We start from the raw sequence: 21,536 nt of genomic DNA, 5'->3' as shown, positions 1-21,536 counted from the left end.
ATGATCAGATTTAATTTTTAATCATGCTGACTTTCCAGTTAAGCCTGGTTCAGCAGCAAAAAATATTGGCGTCATAATTGACTCGGATTAATCATTTGATCAGCACATAGGCAGTAATCACTAGGACAGTTTTTTTACATCTTCACAACATCGCAAAGATTAGAAATGCCTTATCCCTGCAGGATGCAGAAACATTAGTACATGCCTTTATTACTTCAAGGCTTGACTACTGTAACGCACTACTGTCAGGATGCACCAGCAGAAATTTAAGTAAATTCCAAGTAGTTCAAAATTCTGCTGCCAGGGTCCTCACTATAACTAGAGAATTTGAACATATCAGTCCAGTTCTATCATCACTTCATTGGCTGCCTGTTAAATTCTGTATCAATTACAAAATTCTGTTATTAACGTATAAAGCCCTACATGGGCTCACTCCTGAATGCCTTCAAGATATTATTTCTAACTATGGGAGTGGGTAAAAGGTTTCTAGTCTTTCTTTTACAATTATGTTATGTTTTATATCAGCCACATCCGATGACAGCCAGGTCAGGTTTAATACTGTGGGTTGAGTTTGTTGTCTAATATTGTTTTAATTATTTATTTATTTATTTTTTATTTATTGTTTTAATTAAAAAAAAGTAAAAAAAAATTCAGTTGTAAGAGTTGCTGGAATTTGTGAGAGCACATTTCACAAGCATGAGGGAGCACAGTTTCTGGCATGCAGGTAAAAAAAAACTACATTCTTCTATGGACAGGAAGGAATTGAAAAATGGTTTGTGACCTCAAATTGAAATGAACTTAGGTTCTGTAGCAGGACACACACCAAGTCCACCTCTGAACGGCTGAAGAAAAACAAAGTGAAGACTTTGGAGTGGCCTAGTTAAAATCCTGACCTGAATCCTATTGGGATGCTGTGGCATGACCTTAAAAAGGTGGTTCATGCTCAAAAAACTTCCAATGTGTCTGAATTACAACAATTCTGCAAAGATGATCAGGCCAAAATTCCTCCACAGCACTGTGAAAGACTCATTGAAAATGCAAATGCTTGATTGCAGTTGTTGCTCCTATGTTTGGCCCAGCCAGTTATTAAATTTAGTGGCAAACATTTTTTCACACAGGGGCAGGTAGGTTTGGATCTTTTTTTCTACCTTAATAATAAAACCTTAATTTAAAAATTGCATTTTGTGTTTCCTTGTGTTGTATTTGACTAATATTTAAATTTGTTTGATTATCTGAAATTTTAAGTGACAAACATGCAAAAAAAGAAAAAAAGAAATCATGAAGGAGGCAAACACATTTTCACACAACTGTATATTGGGTATATTCAGGTTTTCTCATTGCCAAACCTGGGAACAGAGCCCTGTATATTTTAAATTCTTTTTTAATCTGACTGTGATGCTTTTGGTAAGCACAAATAATTCAGCAAGTTGGCTTTGTTGCTTTTTACGTTTATTTTTTTCCTATTTTAGGTGCTCTTTGATTCAAGTTCCTCAATGAGTGAAGAATGTTTTGATGATGAGTGTCAGATGAAAAGGATTGATGCTATTAAACAGGTCTTTGACAGCTTCTCTAACAGATGCATGGCTTACAACTTTGATCACGTGATCTGCCTGGTCAAATTTGACTCTAAAGTGACAACTCTCCACACCTTCACTGAAAATCTGGAAACCTTTAAGGTAATATCTGATTACAATACACAAATCACAAGTTCACACAATGGGACAGTGTGTGATGTACCAATATAAAGAAATCAGTGCTTAGTGAATTCATTTAATAACATAATAAACACATATAAATAATGTAAAACTTAAGGTAAAACACGGATGAGTAAGATTACTAGGGATCGAGTCCCTGCTCAGGTAAAGCACAAATCTGTAAGAGCCAAGAGTAGGGTTTGTGTCCTCACTCAGTTAAAGAACAGATAATTATGATAGGGTTCAATTCCCAGCTTGGGTAGAGCATAAATCAGTAAGGACAGATGAGTGAGGTTTGCGTCCCTGCTCAGGCAAAGCATAGATAAATAAGGACTGATGAGTAGAGTTTGAGTCACTGCTCAGGTAAAGAACAGATCAGTAAGGACCGATCAGTGGGGTTGAGTCCCTGCTCAGGTTAAAAACAGATCAATAAGGACTGATGAGTGTGGTTCGAGTCCCTGCTCAGGTAAAGAACAGATCAATAAGGACTGATGAGTGGGGTTCGAGTCCCTGCTCAGGTAAAGAACAGATCAATAAGGACTGATGAGTGGGGTTTGAGTCCCTGCTCAGGTAAAGAAAAGAGCAATAGGACTTATAAGTGGGGTTTGAGTCCCTGCTCAGGTAAAGAACAGATCAATAAGGACTGATGAGTGGGGTTTGAGTCCCTGCTCAGGTAACGAACAGATCAATAAGGACTGATGAGTGGGGTTGAGTCCCTGCTCAGGTAAAGAACAGATCAATAAGGACTGATGAGTATGGTTTGAGTCCCTGCTCAAGTAACGAACAGATCCCTTTTGTTCTAATGAGGTTTTAGTTTATGAAAATGTTTTTGTGTTCTTTTCAGGAACATGTTCATGGCCTTACAGCAGTTGGCAGAACGTTGCTGTATGATGCCCTGAATCATGGAAGTGATGAACTTAATAAAGTTAAAGAAAGATTTCCAGACTGTAGATGTCGTATATTGTGTCTAACAGATGGCAATGATTATGGGTATGTCAAGTTTCATTTTCAAGGCTCTGGGTTTATTTTAACCATATTGTAAATATTTTAAGAAAACTATACTTACATCTTTCATTGTTTATGCATGTGTTTTGTATGTGTGAGGGTACATCTAATATAAGATTTGCTTAAATTCAACTGTGAGGGTTAAATCTAAAAGGGCATCATATTTTAATGCTACTTTATTCACCATGAAACCCATTGCCCTTGCAAAGATTAAATAAAGATAATTATTACCTTCGCCGCCTCCTTGTTAGACAGAGTATTAATTAAAAAAATTAAAAATATAATCTATCATAAAACTACAAAACATTTGCATAAACTTAAACATTGTCTTTAGATTTCTGTCACCTTGGAGTCTCAAGTATCTAATACCAATCCATTTTTAAATATTGTTTCATTATTAATTGCATATCTATTTAAATTACCATTTGTTTTTCTAAGTTAAGCTTTCTGTTGGATATGATTTTCTGGTAAAATCTACAGGTCAGTTTGCAAGCCAGTAGACACTGCAAAGAAACTGATGATTTCAAACATCATTGTTGATGCTGTGATTGTTGGCAAGCATAAGAACATGGTGTTACATGGAATCAGCAATGTCACAGGTTCATTTAGATCTTCCCATTTAATCATATTTAGTATCTTCAATTTCCCATGTTACCCGTACTGTTGTCTGATGCCCAGATGTAATGATATTTTCAGGAGGATGCTGCTTTAAACCAGGGAACATTAAGGCAGCTGTTCAATTGTTTGAGATGGAGACTGTTCTGTCTTTGGAGCTGAGGAAGGAAAAACAAACATTTTCTGTGTCCTCCGTTACAAATGAGGTGAGGAAAATAGTGAGAAAAGAAAATGTTCAGAGAGATTATGTTTGTTATATCAACATTATATTAATATATCGCTAAATATGCTAAACTTTAGGGTGAATTTATATTTGTTTTATTTACAGAAAGTTCTGAAAATGATTTTTTTGAAACATCAATATGATGAGAAACCAGAGACAAAACTTCCTCCTCAGATCAACCAAAAAGTCACAGTGACTCAGAAGTAAGTCATTATGTCTTTAGGATATTTAAAGCCTGTCTGCAGTGTCCTGAATGTCCACCACATTCCAATGTCTGATTCAGCTCTGGCCCACAATCTGCTCTGAATCAGCTTTGATTTATTTCATTCTGTGTAGTGTGAACATGCACACACCAGGACTCCTTTATGACCATATCAAAACATCTTAGGGTCTAATATTTAAAACTCTCCATTAACATGGTCATGAATCAATTTTAAAATCAAAACGGAGGTTAACAAACAAGAAGTTTTATATCAATCAAATTGCAGTTGTATAAGAATGAAAATAAAAAATTGGTAAAAACATGGCTCAGGCTGTGGATTGAAACGTTAAATGGATTAGAAACAAGAATACTTGGAAAAAAGAGAAGCAAAGTGAGTTTAAATATTCAGGTTTTGTTAACCAGTATATAGTGATTATATACCAGTGTGTGTGAGTAAGAAGCATTTAACCCATCTATGACAGTAAACACACACACACACACACACACACAAGTTCACTAGGGGCTGTGAACACACACCCAGAGCAGCTGGCAACCATCCCCAGTGCCCGGGGAGCATCTGGGGGTTCAGTGCCTTGCTCAAGGGCACTTCAGCCATGGATGTTCCTGCTGGTCCTGGGGATCGAACCAGTGATCGTCTGGTATCAAACCTGGTCTCTAACCATTAGGCCAAGGCTGCCCCTGTTATCACAAAACACAACTGAAATAATGGAGACTATACATCCACAAACATCCATCAATATGGAAAACATTAGTGAATTAAAAAATGAAAATTTGTTTTCAATAAGTAGTTATCATTCAAATTCAGACAATGTTGAGAAATTTCAATGAAATTGAAAATTAATTAATTAATCATAGTGTCTCACACAAACAAATTAACATGCACACAAACAGGCACACATATTTAAATGTTTAATTTAGCCCTACACATTTTTAGGGTTGAAGGTGAAACACTGTGGTCACAAATGTCTCTAAATCAACAATTACTCATTTAATTTAAACAAAATACCATTTTTGATTCCAAAAAATGTAAGTACAAATAAATGTGATTGGAACCCATTAAATATCACTGGAACAAAAATCTGAATCAGTTTCTACTGCAAAATAAAGATAAGATTTAGAAACAAAAAGCAGAACCAAAAACAGTTGTTCTCAGAAAAAGTAAACTTCCAGAGTGCCCTCTTCTCAAAGTCACCAATCACAGAGTAGTCTCACACCATCCCAAATCCTGCCCTGAGCCCTAAGTACTTCTTTGAAGTGAGCACTTTAATGATAGTGTAAGAGTGAGCAAAATGGGCACAGTGTTCAAGTGATGTAGGGGTCTGAGAATAGAACTGGGACACACCACCTCATCTCTTTGTGTCCATCACTACGTCTCTAACAAAATTCACCGCTTTGTTCAGCCAAACTCTTCTCAATAATTGTGTTTTACTGGATGCTCAGACAGAAGTGTGCTAAGTTGTTGAGATATTATCATAATCTTTTATCCATGTGTGGAGGTGTTTCTCAGCTCCTGTCTGTAACCCATGCCAACACTGGACACAGACTGTTACTGCCTTTCTCACGAGTTCCCCGCAGCTTTTCTCTTTAACTTTACACAAAAACAGGCGAAGAACCTCCAAACTGTTAAAGCCACAACACCAGAGAGTGAGTGGTTTGTTCATTAGGCCAAGGGGGCAGCCTTGGCCTAATGGTTAGAGGACCAGGCTTGGTATTGGAAGGAGAACACCTGCCGCCTCATCAGGAGTATGCCCAGCCTTTGTAGGGAGGTCATACAGCACGTGGAGGTCACAGACACTACTGAGCCCCATTTGAACTTGTCTTGAGGAATTTTCACTGAAGTTGGATCAGTCTGTGATTTGATTTTCCACTTTTATTTTGCGTATGATTCCAAATCCAGACCTCCATGGGAGAATAATGTTGATTTACATTGATCTTTATACTATTTTGTTCTCAAGGCATTTTACTATGAAATGAATAAAGATTTTCAACTGGAATATTTCATTAATTGAGAACTAGGATATGTTATTTTAGTGTTAAAATAATTTCCTTATTTTTTTTGAGCAGTGTATTATTCTGTTTAATTTAATGTACAGGTGCTTGGGTTTAATGATGTTACAAATTTTAGGTAAGGCAAGGCAAGTTTATTTATAGAGCACCTTTCATACAAAAGCAATTCAAAGTGATTTACAGTTAAATTAAAAGCAAGAATAAAAATCATAAAAGCCAAAAAAAGACAAAAAAAAAAACAATTAAAATTCATAAAAAGAGTAAAATGATTAAATGATTAAAATGATTATATAAAATATTAAATGATAAATGATTAAAATTGATACAATAAAAGAAAAGAACTAAAGTACCATTACAGAATAAAAGTGCAAGTGTAGTTGCTCAAATAGGAATGTTTTAAGTCTTGATTTAAAAGTATCTAAACTCGGGGCTCTTCTAATACTCAGCTGGTTCCAGTTAAGACCAGCGCCAGAGCTAAACGCTCCGGTCAGAAAATATCTAATCTTACTGATGTTCTTAAGATGGTAAAATGCTGATCTAGTAACCACTTTAATATCAGACTAAAACTGAGATCTGAGTCCATTAATACACCAAGGTTGTGAGCCAGTTCTTTAGATTTGATGGCTCTCGAGTCCAGATATGCAGCCAATCTTTTTCTCTCATTGCTGTTCCCAAATATTATAATTTCAGTTTTATCTTTATTCAGCTGTTACTATGTACGGAATATCTCCAGATCTGAGACTGTCAGTGTGTACGGAATCTCTCCAGACCTGAGACTGTTAGTGTGTAAGGAATCTCTCCAGATCTGAGACTGTCAGTGTGTAAGGAATCTCTTCAGATCTGAAACTGTTAGTGTGTATGGAATCTCTCCAGACCTGAGACTGTCAGTGTGTACGGAATCTTTCCAGATCTGAGACTGTTAGTGTGTATGGAATCTCTTCAGATCTGAGACTGTCAGTGTGTACGGAATCTCTCCAGATCTGAGACTGTTAGTGTGTAAAGAATATCTCCAGATCTGAGACTGTCAGTGTGTACGGAATCTCTCCAGATCTGAGACTGTTAGTGTTGTTATGACCCAGTCTAGGGTTGAGCCGTAACAGAATGAGGTGTGTGTTGGAATTAATGTATGAGAAAGGAATAACTGTAACAGAGATGTGAAGGTGGAAAAAAAGGACACAAACGGAAACACAGAATGTATAATGAATAGAATATAGATATTGTAGATGTGATATTTACAATGACCCAAACACCAGTGAACTTCAGGATGGCCTTATGCCGACAAAAATAACAAACAAACATCCCTCCTAACTAACCCACAAATATCTCTAAATTTCCTAAGTGAAAACAAAAGGAAACAAAAGACAATACCTTACCTTACTTCCTATCTATACACAAAAACACACACAAAACCCACTCCCAAATCAAACAGCAGCCAACCCTACTCTGGTGAAATATATACAGTGTTTAGAATACTTTACAAAAAACAGATCTAATGTCAGTATTCAAAAAGGGGCAAAAACAAACTCGTAGTCGAAGTAGGAATGTAACAAAGTCAAAACCAGGAAAACACACAGAATTCCATATACACAACACAAATCACAGAGCACAAAACACGGCTGACTAGCAGCGTACACACAGGCGTATATATGATTCCCGCCGAGATGACGTAGACGAAACGGTGACAGACACAACACATAGACTGGATGGCGGACCGGACGATGAACAAATACACGAACTGGAATTTGGAATGAACTCTAGACGGGTGAACAAACACACAGACTGGAACAGATTGCAGAACCTAGAATTTTATAGAGATAGGGAGAGAGAAAAAAAACATACACATACACAATGCAGCGTAACAGTGTGTATGGAATCTCTCCAAATCTGAGACTGTCAGTGTGTACGGAATGATCATGAAATCCCAAATAAATTTCTTAGAGAGTCATATTTTCTGAGTTTCAGAGGTCTCAGGTTCTATGGGACTGGATCTCTGTGGGGCACAAACAGAACAGTGGTCCCTCTATGAGATGAAACCTGTGAAAGACATTAGATTTTTTAAAACCTTACCTGTAGTTCTATCATCCAAGTGATCTGAGGTCTGGCTATGTCACAGTTCTCTCTGGCCTGATACGTATAGGTAAACAGGGATCTTCTCTTCAGAATCGTAGCGTGTCACAAATTTGTACAGATTATTGTATTTCTGACAAATAAAAACATGCTTTAAGGGAGTCTTAGTTTTAAATACTGGAGGTCCATCAAGAATTTTTTTTTACAGACTGAAAAATTGTTCTACACCACCTGCCCCTCCACTCCCAGACTGAGGAACATTAGCACTGCAGAACACAGACTCATCCTCATCTTGGCAGAACGCTGTCTTCTCTCACATGAATAAAAACTGAATGCAATGATGTGGAAGTGCCAACATCTAATATTTTATTCAGAATAGAACACAAATCACAGATCAAAAGAAATGATCATTTTAAGGGAAAAATATGTTTTTTCATAATTTCATGGCGTCAACAAATCCGAAAAAAGTTGGGACAAGGCCATTTTTTACCACTGTGTGGCATCCCCCCTTCTTCTTACAACACTCAACAGACGTCTGGGGACAGAGGAGACCAGTTTCTCAAGTTTAGAAATAGGAATGCTCTCCCATTCATGTCTAATAAGGGCCACTAACTGTTCAATCGTCTTGGGCCTTCGTTGCACCTCTTTATGATGCACCAAATGTTCTCTATAAGTGAAAGATCTGGACTGCAGGCTGGCCCTTTCAGTCCCCGGATCCTTCTCCTATGTAGCCATGATGTTGTGATTGCTGCAGAATGTGGTCTGGCATTATCTTGTTGAAAAATGAAGGTTCTTCCCTGAAAGAGATGACATCTAGATGGGAGCATATGTTGTTCTAGAACCTGAACATAGTTCTCTGCATTAATGGTGCCTTTCCAGACATACAAGCTGCCCATGCCACAAGCACTCATGCAACCCCATACCATCAGTGATGCAGGCTTCTGAACGGAGCGTTGATAACAACTTGGGTTATCCTTGTCCTCTCTGGTCCGGATGACATGGCGTCCCAATGTTCCATAAAGAACTTCAAATCGTGACTCACCGGACCACAGAACAGTCTTCCATTTTGCCACACTCCATTTTTAAAAAACCCTGGCCCAGTGCAAATGTCTGAGCTTGTGAAGCTTGCTTAGAAATGGCTTCCTCTTTGCACTGTAGAGTTTCAGCTGGCAACGGCGGATGGCACGGTGGATTGTGTTCACTGACAATGCTTTCTGGAAGTATTTCTGAGCCCATTCTGTTATTTCCTTGACAGTGGCATTCCTGTTTGAGGTGCAGTGACGTTTAAGGGCCCATAGATCACGAGCATCCAGTAGAGTTTTACGGCCTTTACCCTTACGCACAGCAAAATGTTCCAGATTCTCTGAATCTTTTGATGATGTTATGCACGGTTGATGATGATAACTTAAAAGTCTTTGCTATTTTACGCTGGGTAACACCATTCTGGTATTGCTGCACTAACTTTCTGCGCAACAATGGTGAAATTGGTGATCCTCTTACCATCTTGGCTTCAGAGAGACACTGACACTCTGAGAAGGTCTTTTTATAACCAATCATGTTGTCAATTAGTGTTAATTGGTCTTCCAGCTGTTCGATATATGCTCAATTTCCTTTTTCCAGCCACTTATTGCTACTTGTCCCAACTTTTATGGGATTTGTTGACATTGTGAAATTTTGAATCAACATATTTTCCCTTTAAAATGTTACATTTACTCAGATTAAACGTTTGATCTGTCATCTATGTTCTATTACGAATAAAATATTGACATTTGCCATCTCCACATCATTGCATTCAGTTTTTATTCACAATTTGTTTAGTGTCCCAACTTTTTTGTAATCTGGTTTGTACACGAGAAAACAGTCTGATCATTAATTATTTCTGTTTCAGCAGTGATATTTTAACATTACTGAACACAAAACTAGGGTTAGGGTTATTATATATTTATTAATCAGAAAAACAGGTGGCAGGAACCCCAAAAAAGCAGTTCTGGCTTTACAATGTATTTTGTAATATATGTATTCTGAATTTGCTCTGTTTTGTATGTTTTTCAGTAATTTGATGCATTGATTACTGTAAGTGTCTTTGAGTTCTTGAAATGCACTATATAAATATAATGAATTTGTTGTTATTATTATTATTAATAATAATAATAATAATAATTGTATTATTATTATTATTATTATTAATAATATTATTTTCCAGCGATCTGTCCAGTTTTGATGTAGAGTTAAACAGAGGCACACTAGATAAATTGAATGTAAGGGTTTCACATGTAATATATTTTACCTAACAGTGTCCTCAAGAAGAAGATCATGGAATCCAAGTCAGGACATTTTCTGGAGAAAGACAGACGGATGATGGAGGAGCTGAAGAGTCTTCACTGTGATCCACATCCATACTGCACAGTTCTCCCCTTGGAATCGGATTTAAGTTATTAAGTTATTTATTTATTTATTTATTTTTTTAATATTAGCTTCGAGCAATGATTTATTCTGAATTGAGTTCAATTTTAATTCAATTTATTTATAAACACATTTAAAACAGCCAAAGCTGACAAAAAGTTCTGTACAACAAAGTATAAAAAAGACAAATAAGAACTTAAAGTACTTAAAATAAAATAATAAATAAAATAGTTTTAAAAAGTGTTAGTTGAAAGTGAGACTGAGGTTAATGAGAGTGACTGAGGTTTAATTACTGTCATATACACAGCTAGAGAAAGCACGGTTGGCCATGTGTTTTAAACAAGAGTCAGGGATATTTAACAGCCTTTTATTAGAAGACCGAAGAGACCTGTGTGCATTATAAGGACTTATCATGTCACAAATATACTGTGGAGCCAAACAAACTGCAGATGGGCTAGAGAAGACTGACTGACCCCGATAGTAGGGGAATTACAGTAGTCATGACGAGATGTGATAAGAGCATGAATAACAATATCCTTAAGAGAATTAATTTGTTTATCATATTAAAGAGCTATATCAAAAATGACTCCTAACTTGTTTACACAGAGGAAAAAATTATGAAAAAGACATCTCAAGTTATCACTGGTAGATTGGGTATATAATGAGGGGCTGAACAGGACAGCCTCTGTCTTACTCTCATTTAGCTGGAGGAAGTTTTCCATCCATCCATCCATTATCTGTAACCGCTCATCCAATTCAGGGTCACAGTGGGTCTAGAGCCTACCTGGAATCACTGGGCACAAGGCGGGAATACACAATGGAGGGGGCGCCAGTCCTTCACAGGGCAACACACACACTCACAACTACGGTCATTTTTGAGTCGCCAATCAACATACCAACGTGTGTTTTTGGACTGTGGGAGGAAACCGGAGCACCCGGAGGAAACCCATGTGGACACGGGGAGAACACTGGAGGACATTTTTGGTTACCCAAAGCTTGACTTCACTCATGCATGCATACAGTATGTTTAAAGAAAGTGTATCCCCAGGCTTCAGAAGTAAATATAACTGAGTGTCATCAGCATAGTAGTGATATGAAATTCTATATTTCTGGAAGATTAGACCCAAGGAAACCAAGTATAATGACAATAGAATAGGACCCAAAATAGAGCCCTGTGGTAAACCATTAACAATGGGAGCTTAAGAAGAAGTCGGCTTTCTTAATCAGACAGCAAAGGAACGGTCTTTTAGGTTGGAAGAACCATACTAATGCTCTCCCATGGATCCCTCCACTGTACTGAGACGCTTTAACAAAATATTGTGATCAACCATTTCAAAATATAAGCTCCAGCATGACTAAAACAACAGAGGTGTTCAAATCCAGGTTAAGCAGAATATCATTAGTGAATTTAAGAAGGGCTGCTTCTGTTCTATTATGGACCCTGAAACCTGACTGAAACTTGTCCAGAATATTGTTCTCTGATAAATCTAAAGACAGCTGATTATAGACAATCGTCTCCATAAGTTTTGATGAGAATGGCAATTTTGAAATAGGTCTGTAACTACAGAAGGAGTAATATATTCAGAAGAAATTATTTATGAAAATTACATTTTACATTTACAGTTTTAAGATGTACCAGAAGACACTTACCACAGGGCACCACCCACAGGGCATGTTTGGTTGGATATTGGTACCATTTTAGAAAATCTACATTTATTAAGGAATATCATAAAAAACTCAGTTATAATGCAGATAGAAAGATGAAGAATTGCCAAATAGATCACTTACATTCATCTACATTGTTTATCCTCACATCTTGCCTACTGCAAACATTAAAAAATGCTAAAAACTTAGCATTGGATCACTGAGAGAATGAACCCTGTTGATTCAAAAGTTGTGGGTGAAAAAAGCAAATATTTTCCTCTTGTGGTTTTTGTTTCAGGTTTCTGGAAAGTTCTGATGCAGGGTCCTCCTGACACACCGTATGAAAACGGTGTGTTTGAACTTTACTGTGAGTTTGGAAAGGAGTATCCTGTTAAACCTCCACTCGTCAGGTTCCTCACTCCTGTATCCTCACTTTTGATTAAAATTTTTTTTTGTTTGTTTTATGTTACGGGCATATGGTATGTAAAAATCTCTTTTTGAGTGGATTCATTTATTAAAGTGTATCTGGAGCCCACCAGCCCACATACTGAAACAAGAGTCTGTCCGTGTCAAAATATGGAAATAGTGTTGACTATAAATCATCCTCTTTTATAGGTCACATTTACACAGTAATGACATTTCCATGTTTTGGTGAAAGTCCTTAACTCTTCTGCAAGGTTTACCACTGCAATGTGAACAGTGTGGGGAGAATCTGCCACAACATTTTTGACCGTAATTATTCATCTCAGATCACCATGCGTGAGATTCTGGATGCTGTGTATGGACTCCTCATCATTCCAGAACCTGAGGACCCCCTCGACAGGTGAAGGCATTCAAGTAATTTATTAGTAAAAATCTTATAAATAATGATATCCTCTGATTATATATATAGTGCTGTCAGTGTTAACCCATTAACACGTGATCATCTGGAAACTTTAATCTAGCAGATATTTTAGCAGTTATATTAGAGATAAAACATAGCTACTGTTGACAAAATATGGATAATATCAATCTCGTAACTAACTCTTACTAATAGCGTCTCACTTTTCTCTCTCTCTCTCTCTCGCTCTCTCTCTCTCTCACTCTCTCTCTCTCACACGCACGCACACACACACACACACACACATGCCTGGCTTATACATATAAAAAGTGCTGTGATATATAGAAAAGTGCTTTGATTTATGTGGTGTAATTTTTTAACTATTATTTATTGAGTATTGAACTAAAAAAGATGAAAGAATAGATTTCCAGTGTTGGACCAGGAGGTGGGGTGGACATCTGGACTGCTGACAGCAATGTCACTTCCAGGCAAAAGAACAACAACCACAAAAAGCAGATACTAGAAAACAGTGCAAACTGAGCAGTATTCAAGTATCTAATCTAATAATAATAAAGTAATAAACTAATAATAATAACTATGTAATATAATATTTAAATATCATAAGTATCCAATTATAAGAATATATTGCACTAATATATTGTATAGTATATTGTATACTGGTGTAAGTTATTACATTACACTAATACTGGACATTACACATAGAGGAAGGAATGGGGGGGGGGGTGGTCCTGTAGTTCATTTATCAGCTTGACAGCTCTGAGAAAAAGCCATTTGTCTACTCTTGTGGTGTGAGCCTGCATAGACCTGTACCTCCTGCCAGAAGGTAGGGACATGAAAAGATGATGAACAGGGTGGATCTGTAATGATGGAAATAGCCAGAAGGCAGGATGCAAATGCAAGTTTGTTTTATTGGAGTCCATGACAAAAAACAAAAAACGAAAACAAAGATATGTGACTGCGAGACTACAAAATAACAACAGGAACAACCATTACAAAGATAATGCAAGGCAACCACAGGACAAAGACAAAATATTTCTATTCATACACAAGAACAAGGCAGGTAACAAGGAACACCTGGGAACAATATGTAACCATGGCTACTGAACACTCCCAGGTGAAACACATGACCAAGGTGGAGCAAAGGAGGAGCTAAGAGCAAAACAATGACAGGAACGCATGGGAAGTTCAACAAGAAAACAAAATGGACAAAAGCAACACAGGGAAGGTAAACAAGAGAGCAAAATAAGACAATGGGTTACAAAATACACAAGGCAGAAACAGAACCTGATAGGGTCTGATAGTGGATGATGGTCCTGATCCTGCTCTGACATCGCACATCAAAGATGTCACTGATGGTGCTGCCTTGATGATCTTCTGCAGCGTCTTCTGTTCCCTCTTATGGTATATCAAGATGCTCTCCGCTGTGTAATGGTAGAAAATTGTGAGGAGGTTCCGGGACAATTGAGTGTTCCTCAGTTTCCTCAAGAAGTAGAGGCACTGATGTGCCTTGCCAGTGACCTGGGACATGTTTGTTGACCAAGATAGGTCCTCAGTAATGTGCACTCCCAGAATCTTGAAGCTGGGGACTCTCTCCACAACCTCTCCAATAATGGTCATTGGAGCGAGAGCTTACATCCTTTAATCCACCACAATCTCCTTGGTCTTCTTGTTGTTTAGAATGAGATTGTTGGTGGAGCACCAGATTGTCAGATTTTCTACTTCACTACTGTATGCTGACTCATCATCATTAGTGATGGGCCCCACAACTGTCATGTCATCTGTAAACTAGATGATAGTGTTTGTTGGGTGGATGGGTTGGCAGTCGTGGGTGAAGAGGGTGTACAGGAGAGGGCTCAGTACACATCCTTGAGGGACACCGGTACTAAGGGTGATGGTGTGGGATGTGTAATTCCCCAACCTGACAGACTGGGGGCAGTGTGTAAGGAAGTCCAGGATCCAAGAGTCAAGATAATTGTAATAGAAGGAGGTAGGATACTGGATGTACAGGGCAGAGTAAACAGTAGTGCAATATAATCGTAATAGGAGGAGGTAGGATGCTGGGTGTACAAATAGGAGGAGGTAGGATGCTGGATGTACAAATAGAAGGAGGTAGGATGCTGGATGTACAAACAGGAGGAGGTAGGATGCTGGATGTACAAGGCAGAGTAGACAATAGTGCAAGATAATCGTATAACAACTAAATAAAGTGAACAAGTGCATACCGGTTCTATTGAAATATTTACAGTTAGGTCTGATGAGGAGCTTAAGTGACAGTACTAATATAAACAGAACCGGTGTCAACAGTAGTGCAAATACAGGGATATGAAGCCTGGAATCAGCTTCAAGTGGTTGAGTGCCTGCCTGATTTTCAAGGTCACAGTTGGGTATTGGTGGTAATTGATGAGGTTGCTGAGTAGTGTGTGTGGGGGGCAGTAGTGAGTGGGAGGCAGAGCAGGGAGAGTGTTCAGCATTCTCACAGCCTGATGGATGGAGCTATCCCTCAGTCTGCTGGTCCTAGCCCTGAGACTACGCAGTCTCTGCCCTGATAGCAGCAGGCTGAAGAAGCTGTGTAGCAGGTGGGTGGGATCACCTGCCAAGCAGAGGGCTTTTCGTAGGAGGCTGGAGCTGTATAAATCCTGAAGGCAGGGGTGAGATGTACCAATGATCTTCTCAGCAGTTCTCACAATACGCTGGAGGGTTCTGTGGCAGGATGCTGTACAGGCCCCATACCACAAAGTGAAACAGCTAGTCAGGTTACTCTCGATGGCCCCCTTGTAGAAGGTGATTATTATGGGGGTGGGAGCTCTTGGTCTTTTTAGCTTGCAGAGAAATTAGAGCCATTAGTGAGCCTTCTTGGCCAGTGATGCTGTGTTGATGGCCCAGGAAAGGTCCTCTGTGATGTGTACACCCAAGAATTTGGTGCTGCTCACCCTCTCCACAGCAGCCCCGTTGATGGATAGAGGGGCATGTTGTGTGCGAGTTCTCCTGAAGTCCACAACAATCTCCTTGGTCTTCTCAGTGTTCAGAGAGAGATTGTTGTGTTTGCACCAAGAGGCCAGCCGGCTCACCTTGCTCCTGTAGTGTGGCTCATTGTTGTTGCTGATGAGGCCTACCATAGTCGTGTCATCCACAAACTTGATGAAGAGGTTGGAGGTGTGGGATAGAGAGCAGTTGTGGGTTAGCAGAGTGAACAGAAGGGGGCTAAGCACACATCCTTGGGGAGGCCCCGTGTTCAGAGTGATGGTGCTAGACGAGTTACTGCCAACCCGTACTGCCTGTGGTCTTCCAGTCAAGTAGCCGGTTGCACAGTGATGTGTTCAGTCCCAGTCTGTCCAGTTTCTGAATGAGCTGTTGGGGGATGATTGTGTCAAATGCAGAACTGAAATCAATAAAAATCATTCTGACATAGGTGTCTTTCTTGTCCAGATGAGTAAGGGCTGAATGGAGAACAGTGGAGACAGCATCATCAGTCGAACAATTTGATCAATATGCAAACTGGTAGGGGTCCAAGGAGGGGGGGAGGGGGAAGACCATGTGTTGCATGATTAGCCGCTCGAAGCACTTCATGAGGATGGAGGTAGGTGCAACCGGGCGGTAGTCATTGAAACAGGAGGGTGATGACTTCTTTGGGACAGGGATTATAGTGGTGGCTTTTAAGCATACAGGGACCACAGCCTGACTCAGTGAGGTGTTGAAGATGTCAGAATACACCTCTACAAGTTCGCCAGCGCAGTCTTTCAGCACACGACCAGGTATGTCGTCAGGTCCAGGAGATTTCCGAGCGTTGATCCTGCTGAATAAATTCCTCACCTTGTCTGAGGACAGTGTGAGCACCAGTTCTCCAGGACGTGGGTAGATTTATGTGCCGGGGTGTGGTTTAGTGCCTCAAACCGAGCGAAGAACCCATTCAGGTCATTCATCAGAGAGGAGGTGCTGTCACAGGTCTGTGGTGTGGGTTTGTAATCCGTAATGGACTGAATTCCCTGCCACAGGCTCCGAGTGTCTCTGCTGTTGCTAAAGCCTTGGGCTATCCTCTTGGGGTGCTGCCTTTTTGCATTTCTGATGCCACGGTACAGGTTGGCCCTAGCTGTCTTCAGGCCTGCCTGGTCTCCAGCTTTGAAGGCAGCATTCCTAACCTTCAGCAGCTTTTGGACCTCACCTGTCAGTCATGGCTTCTGATTGGCACAAATGGTCTTGAGGACAGTTACACCATCAGCGCACTTGGTGATGTAAGCAGAGACAGTTTCTGTGTACTCCTGAATATCTGTGGAGTTGTTGTAAGTTGCAGCCACTTTAAACACTTTCCAGTCTGTGGTGCTAAAACAGTCCTGAAGTGCCTCTTATGAGCTGTCCGGCCACACCCTCGCCAGTGGTCTGAAAGCTGGCATTAACATAATAGTGAGGTGATCAGAGGCGCCAAGGTGGGGGAGGGGTAGGGCTTTGTAAGCTCCTCTCTGTGTGGTGAAGACCTGGTCCAGAGTGTTGTTGCCCTGTGTTGGAAAGTCTTTGTGTTTATAACACAGCCCTTGGGTCTGCATGATTGAAATCCCCAGCCAGGATGAGAAAAGCATCCGGGTGGGCTGTATGCTGCTCACTGATGTGTCGATACAGTTCATTCAGTGCCTCATTCCTGATGTTGGTGGAGCTTAGGGGGAGATAGATAGTTGTTTGTATTGGAATGACACAAACAACTGAGAAAAAAAAGTCAAACTGGTGTAATTTCACACAAAACTCCAAAAATGAGCCAAACAAAATTATTAACACCCATCATTAAATAACCTGCTTAATATGATTGTAAAAACATTTTACACATTTCTAGTCTTAAATTGTGCCTGTCTCTACTTTTGTGAATGCATTACTAACACTGATTTCAAATGTTTAAATGTATATTTCTTGAAAGTAAAATTAAAAAAAGTAAAAAAGTGTTATTGTCCAGATATATATTGATGGTATGGCAGTGTTTATCTTTTGAATTAAATATAAACTTTGGTCTGTTAAGTGTCCTGGCAGAGGAATACCTCACAAGCAAAGACAAATATGAAGCAGAAGCTCGGAAAAACACAGAAAAAAATGCAGGTTCATCAATGGATGAAGCAGAAAAGGTAACTGTAATATTGAAGATTCAAAGAGTATCATGTTCATTGTCTGAGGCAAATTAGACCCTGAGTCCCTGTTCCCCTTTTCTCTGTTTCAGAAATATGTTCCAGAACTGAATGAGGTGGTGATTCCTCAAAACCTGAAGTGTTTTCTGACCAAGAAGCTGTTTGTGGATCCAGTTAAAACCAAAGAAGGATGTACATATGAACGCAAAGCTATTGAAGAATATCTGAAAAAGTATGCTTAATTTTAATATTTAATTTCCTTTCAACAGGGCAGCACGGTGGCGCAGCAGGTAGTGTCACAGTCACACAGCTTGAGGGACCTGGAGGTTGTGGGTTCGATTCCCGCTCTGGGTGACTGTCTGTGAGGAGTTGGTGTGTTCTCCCTGTGTCCGTGTGGGTTTCCTCCGGGTGCTCCTGTAACCCGCCCACTTCGTGTGTGTGTGTTACGCCTGGTGAAACCTGCGTTGTGTTCTGGCGTGTAATTATGGGACATGAGACAGAACTGGATCTCTAGTTCCTTTAATGACAGCACACTCCATACCTGTAGTACAGGAAAACAATCATGAGTCGTGTGTCACGTATCTGCTAGGCTGGCTCTCCTCCGGCCATGCAAGAAAGCACTGTGACCGGGCACACGCACCTACGTCATGGCGCTGCGCACGCACACACACACAGACTCAAGACGCACAGGTAGGAGGTTTTAACCCAAAATGAACATGACAAATAAAAGAGAGAGTTGTTTTGGTGAAATTCACAAGTACATAATCCAATTGTTACACTCCGGTTTCCTCCCACAGTCCAAAAAACACACGTTGGTAGGTGGATTGGCGACTCAAAAGTGTCCGTAGGTGTGAATGTGTGTGTGTGTCTGTGTTGCCCTGTGAAGGACTGGCGCCCCCTTCAGGGTGTATTCCCGCCTTGCGCCCAATGATTCCAGGTAGGCTCTGGACCCACCGCGACCCTGAATTGGATAAGCGGTTACAGATAATGAATGAATGAATGAATGAATTTCAAAATTATATTCAGATATTTTAATGTGTAAGAATTTACTAATACATGATTATTTAGACATTTTATAAACATTGATAATACATTTCATCGGTCACAGAAATATATAAATGTGTCTCATTTTACAGCTAATTCAGAATTTTTGTTATCTCAAGATGTAATTTTTGACGTTTTATAGTTTAATAAATACATATACAAACAAATTTAAAATTAATATACAGAAGCATAAAAAGGGAAATGAGGAAAGGGTACATAAGATTCAAATTAATTAAAAATTGGATCCTTACTGTTGGGGTACACAGCTAAGTTACATGACAATTACATACGACACATAGGCTGTGTGGGACATGTTCAATAAAGGAGAACTTGTTTATGTGCAAGCTCATGTCTAGTGGTTTTATTGGAATTTTGGACAATGCAACACTTAGTCGTCCAAGGCCAGGGGTATTAGAGAATACAGGTTTAGCCCTCTCTCTCCCCATGTTTATGCTCATGGTGCTGGCTAGTGCGAGCGCCTGTCAACTGGTATGACACATCTAGGCAGCGTGTGTTCTCCTCTGGAGTGTTGACCTGCTCAGTGATGTGTTAGCAAAAGCAGTGGGTCATAATCAAATGTCTTGGAGGAAGCTTGGTTCACTCCACTCTCCTGAGACTGGGGAGCTCCGTGTGATTTGGAGAGACTCACCGTTGTAGGGAACTGGAGACGACTGGGGGAAAAAGTCATGGATGAAAGAAATTTTAAAGGAAAACATTCATTCATTGTCTGTAACCCTTATCCAGTTCAGGGCGGTGGTGGGTCCAGAGTCTACCTGGAATTACTGGGCACAAGGTGGGATCACACGCTGGAGGGGGCACCAGTTCTTCACAGTGCGACACACACATCTATGGAGACATTAGCATGGCCAGTCAACATACCAAAGTGTGTTTTTGTTTGGAAGGAGACAGGAGCACCTGGAGGAAACACACACAGACACTGGGAAAACACATGACACTCCTAACAATCAGAAATCTGTGGCAGGGCTCAAACCCACAACCTCAGGTCCCTGGAGCTATGTGACAGTGACTTTACCTGTTGGGCCACATTGCCTCATAAAAGGAAAACAGATACCTACTAATTATTAGGTCAATCTAAGCCATGGGAAATATTAATTAGTGTGGATACTAATTTATTGATTCCTCTGATGCAGAGTTGGAAAGGATCCACAGACCAACAACCTGCTGCAGGAAAAAGACCTGAAAGAAGACAGAGATATGAAGAAGATGGTTCAGAGGTTTCGGAAATCTCAGATTTAGGAAAATGAATTAATTCTTTCATTGTCTGTAACCGCTTATCCACCCCTTATTATAATAACCGCTTATTTTAGGAAAATGCTCTCTGAAAATAAGCAGCATTGATAAGTGCCATGCTCAGAATTAATTTGCTTTCTCTACAATCAAATATTCTTAGTAGCTGTATAACAGAATAAACTGATGCTGCACCTACTGAATATATTAATTGGGTGCTTCAGTTAATAAAGGCCATCTCTTCAGTACCCTCATCACAAAGACAGTAGTCAGAATGTACCGGGAAAATCAGAAAATTCTAGCAAACAGATTTTTTGCCAGTTTATTCTAGTTTATCTAATACCTAATTCTAATCTTGTATGAATTATTTTAGTGGATATGGAATTGATGTTTTTAAAATATATTATGAATCAATTGTTAACACATAAGAAAACACTTTTAAAATAATTATATATGTTTCTGTTTTTCTTATTTCTTAATTTCATATGGGAATTTAATCAGGATATAGGGTGTAGTCAGGAAATTATATTTTTTATTGTATTGCTTGAATAAAGGTGGAGAACAGTTGTTTCTATTTCTAATGCTGCATTATTTTTTCAATATTGTATTTTCACACAGTTAAAATATTTATAATGTTAATATAATAAGGCAAAAAAAAAAAAAAAAAAACTAATAGGATTGTACAACATTGGTAGAAGGCTACATGACACAAACATAGATTAGATTCATTTATTGTCGTTGAATATTTACCTACAATGAGATTCAGATGAACAACCTGAAATGGTGCTCATATGAAAGCAAATCTGTCTCATCAGATTTTGAAATATTACCACCTTTGAATTTGTAGCACTGAATTTTTTTGCACTGAAATTCTGCATCTGAATTTTGTTGCTTTTATAATTTAAGTCTTCAGATTTCCACCTCTGAATATTTTGTTTCAAAATTATTCAGAAATTATCTGAATATAATTGCTCTTGAATATAACTAGTGAATTTTCACGTTTTCACTGTTATTATTCAAGGTTAATAAATTCAGATAAAAACATTCAAGCTTAAATTCGACAGATGAAATTCAGATACCAAAAATATGAGTTAAAAACCCGGGACACCAAGGATGAGCAATCGATTCATTTGGATGTTCTCTTTCACCTTAAATGCTGCAATAGTTGCGTTCAGTCACCGCTAGATGGCGGAATACAAACACAACTTCCATCCCGTGGAAAAACTACATGTTTCCTTCCGCGGATATTACCTCTTTATTTTCAAAGTGTCTCAAAAATCTAAGTCTCACTAAAGACACATTATAACAGACTATTGACATCCTGAAGATGAAGAAATTTTACTGTGGAGATTTTTTTGCTGTTCAAATGAAAGTCAAATGTACATATGTTTAAATATGTTTAAACAGACAAAGGCATTCA

General features: G+C 39.0%; 1 protein-coding gene across 1 annotated transcript in view; it reads left to right on the top strand.

Moving 5' to 3' along the window:
- The window catches only part of LOC136694214 (uncharacterized), an 82,418-nt gene extending 61,787 nt beyond the window's left edge, over positions 1 to 20,631 (top strand). The window contains exons 15-25 of the mRNA XM_066667603.1: positions 1,470 to 1,676; positions 2,539 to 2,684; positions 3,180 to 3,298; positions 3,396 to 3,520; positions 3,643 to 3,740; positions 10,129 to 10,265; positions 12,180 to 12,304; positions 12,559 to 12,704; positions 17,722 to 17,824; positions 17,917 to 18,056; positions 20,020 to 20,631. Coding sequence (XP_066523700.1) covers positions 1,470 to 1,676; positions 2,539 to 2,684; positions 3,180 to 3,298; positions 3,396 to 3,520; positions 3,643 to 3,740; positions 10,129 to 10,265; positions 12,180 to 12,304; positions 12,559 to 12,704; positions 17,722 to 17,824; positions 17,917 to 18,056; positions 20,020 to 20,125 — 1,452 coding nt within the window. The 3' untranslated portion in view covers positions 20,126 to 20,631. The remainder of the gene's footprint in view (positions 1 to 1,469; positions 1,677 to 2,538; positions 2,685 to 3,179; positions 3,299 to 3,395; positions 3,521 to 3,642; positions 3,741 to 10,128; positions 10,266 to 12,179; positions 12,305 to 12,558; positions 12,705 to 17,721; positions 17,825 to 17,916; positions 18,057 to 20,019) is intronic.
- Positions 20,632 to 21,536: the final 905 nt, after the last annotated feature.

This window comes from Hoplias malabaricus, chromosome 4 (assembly GCF_029633855.1).
Source record: "Hoplias malabaricus isolate fHopMal1 chromosome 4, fHopMal1.hap1, whole genome shotgun sequence".
Taxonomy (NCBI): domain Eukaryota; kingdom Metazoa; phylum Chordata; class Actinopteri; order Characiformes; family Erythrinidae; genus Hoplias; species Hoplias malabaricus.
This window is presented reverse-complemented; position numbering and strand designations above follow the sequence as displayed.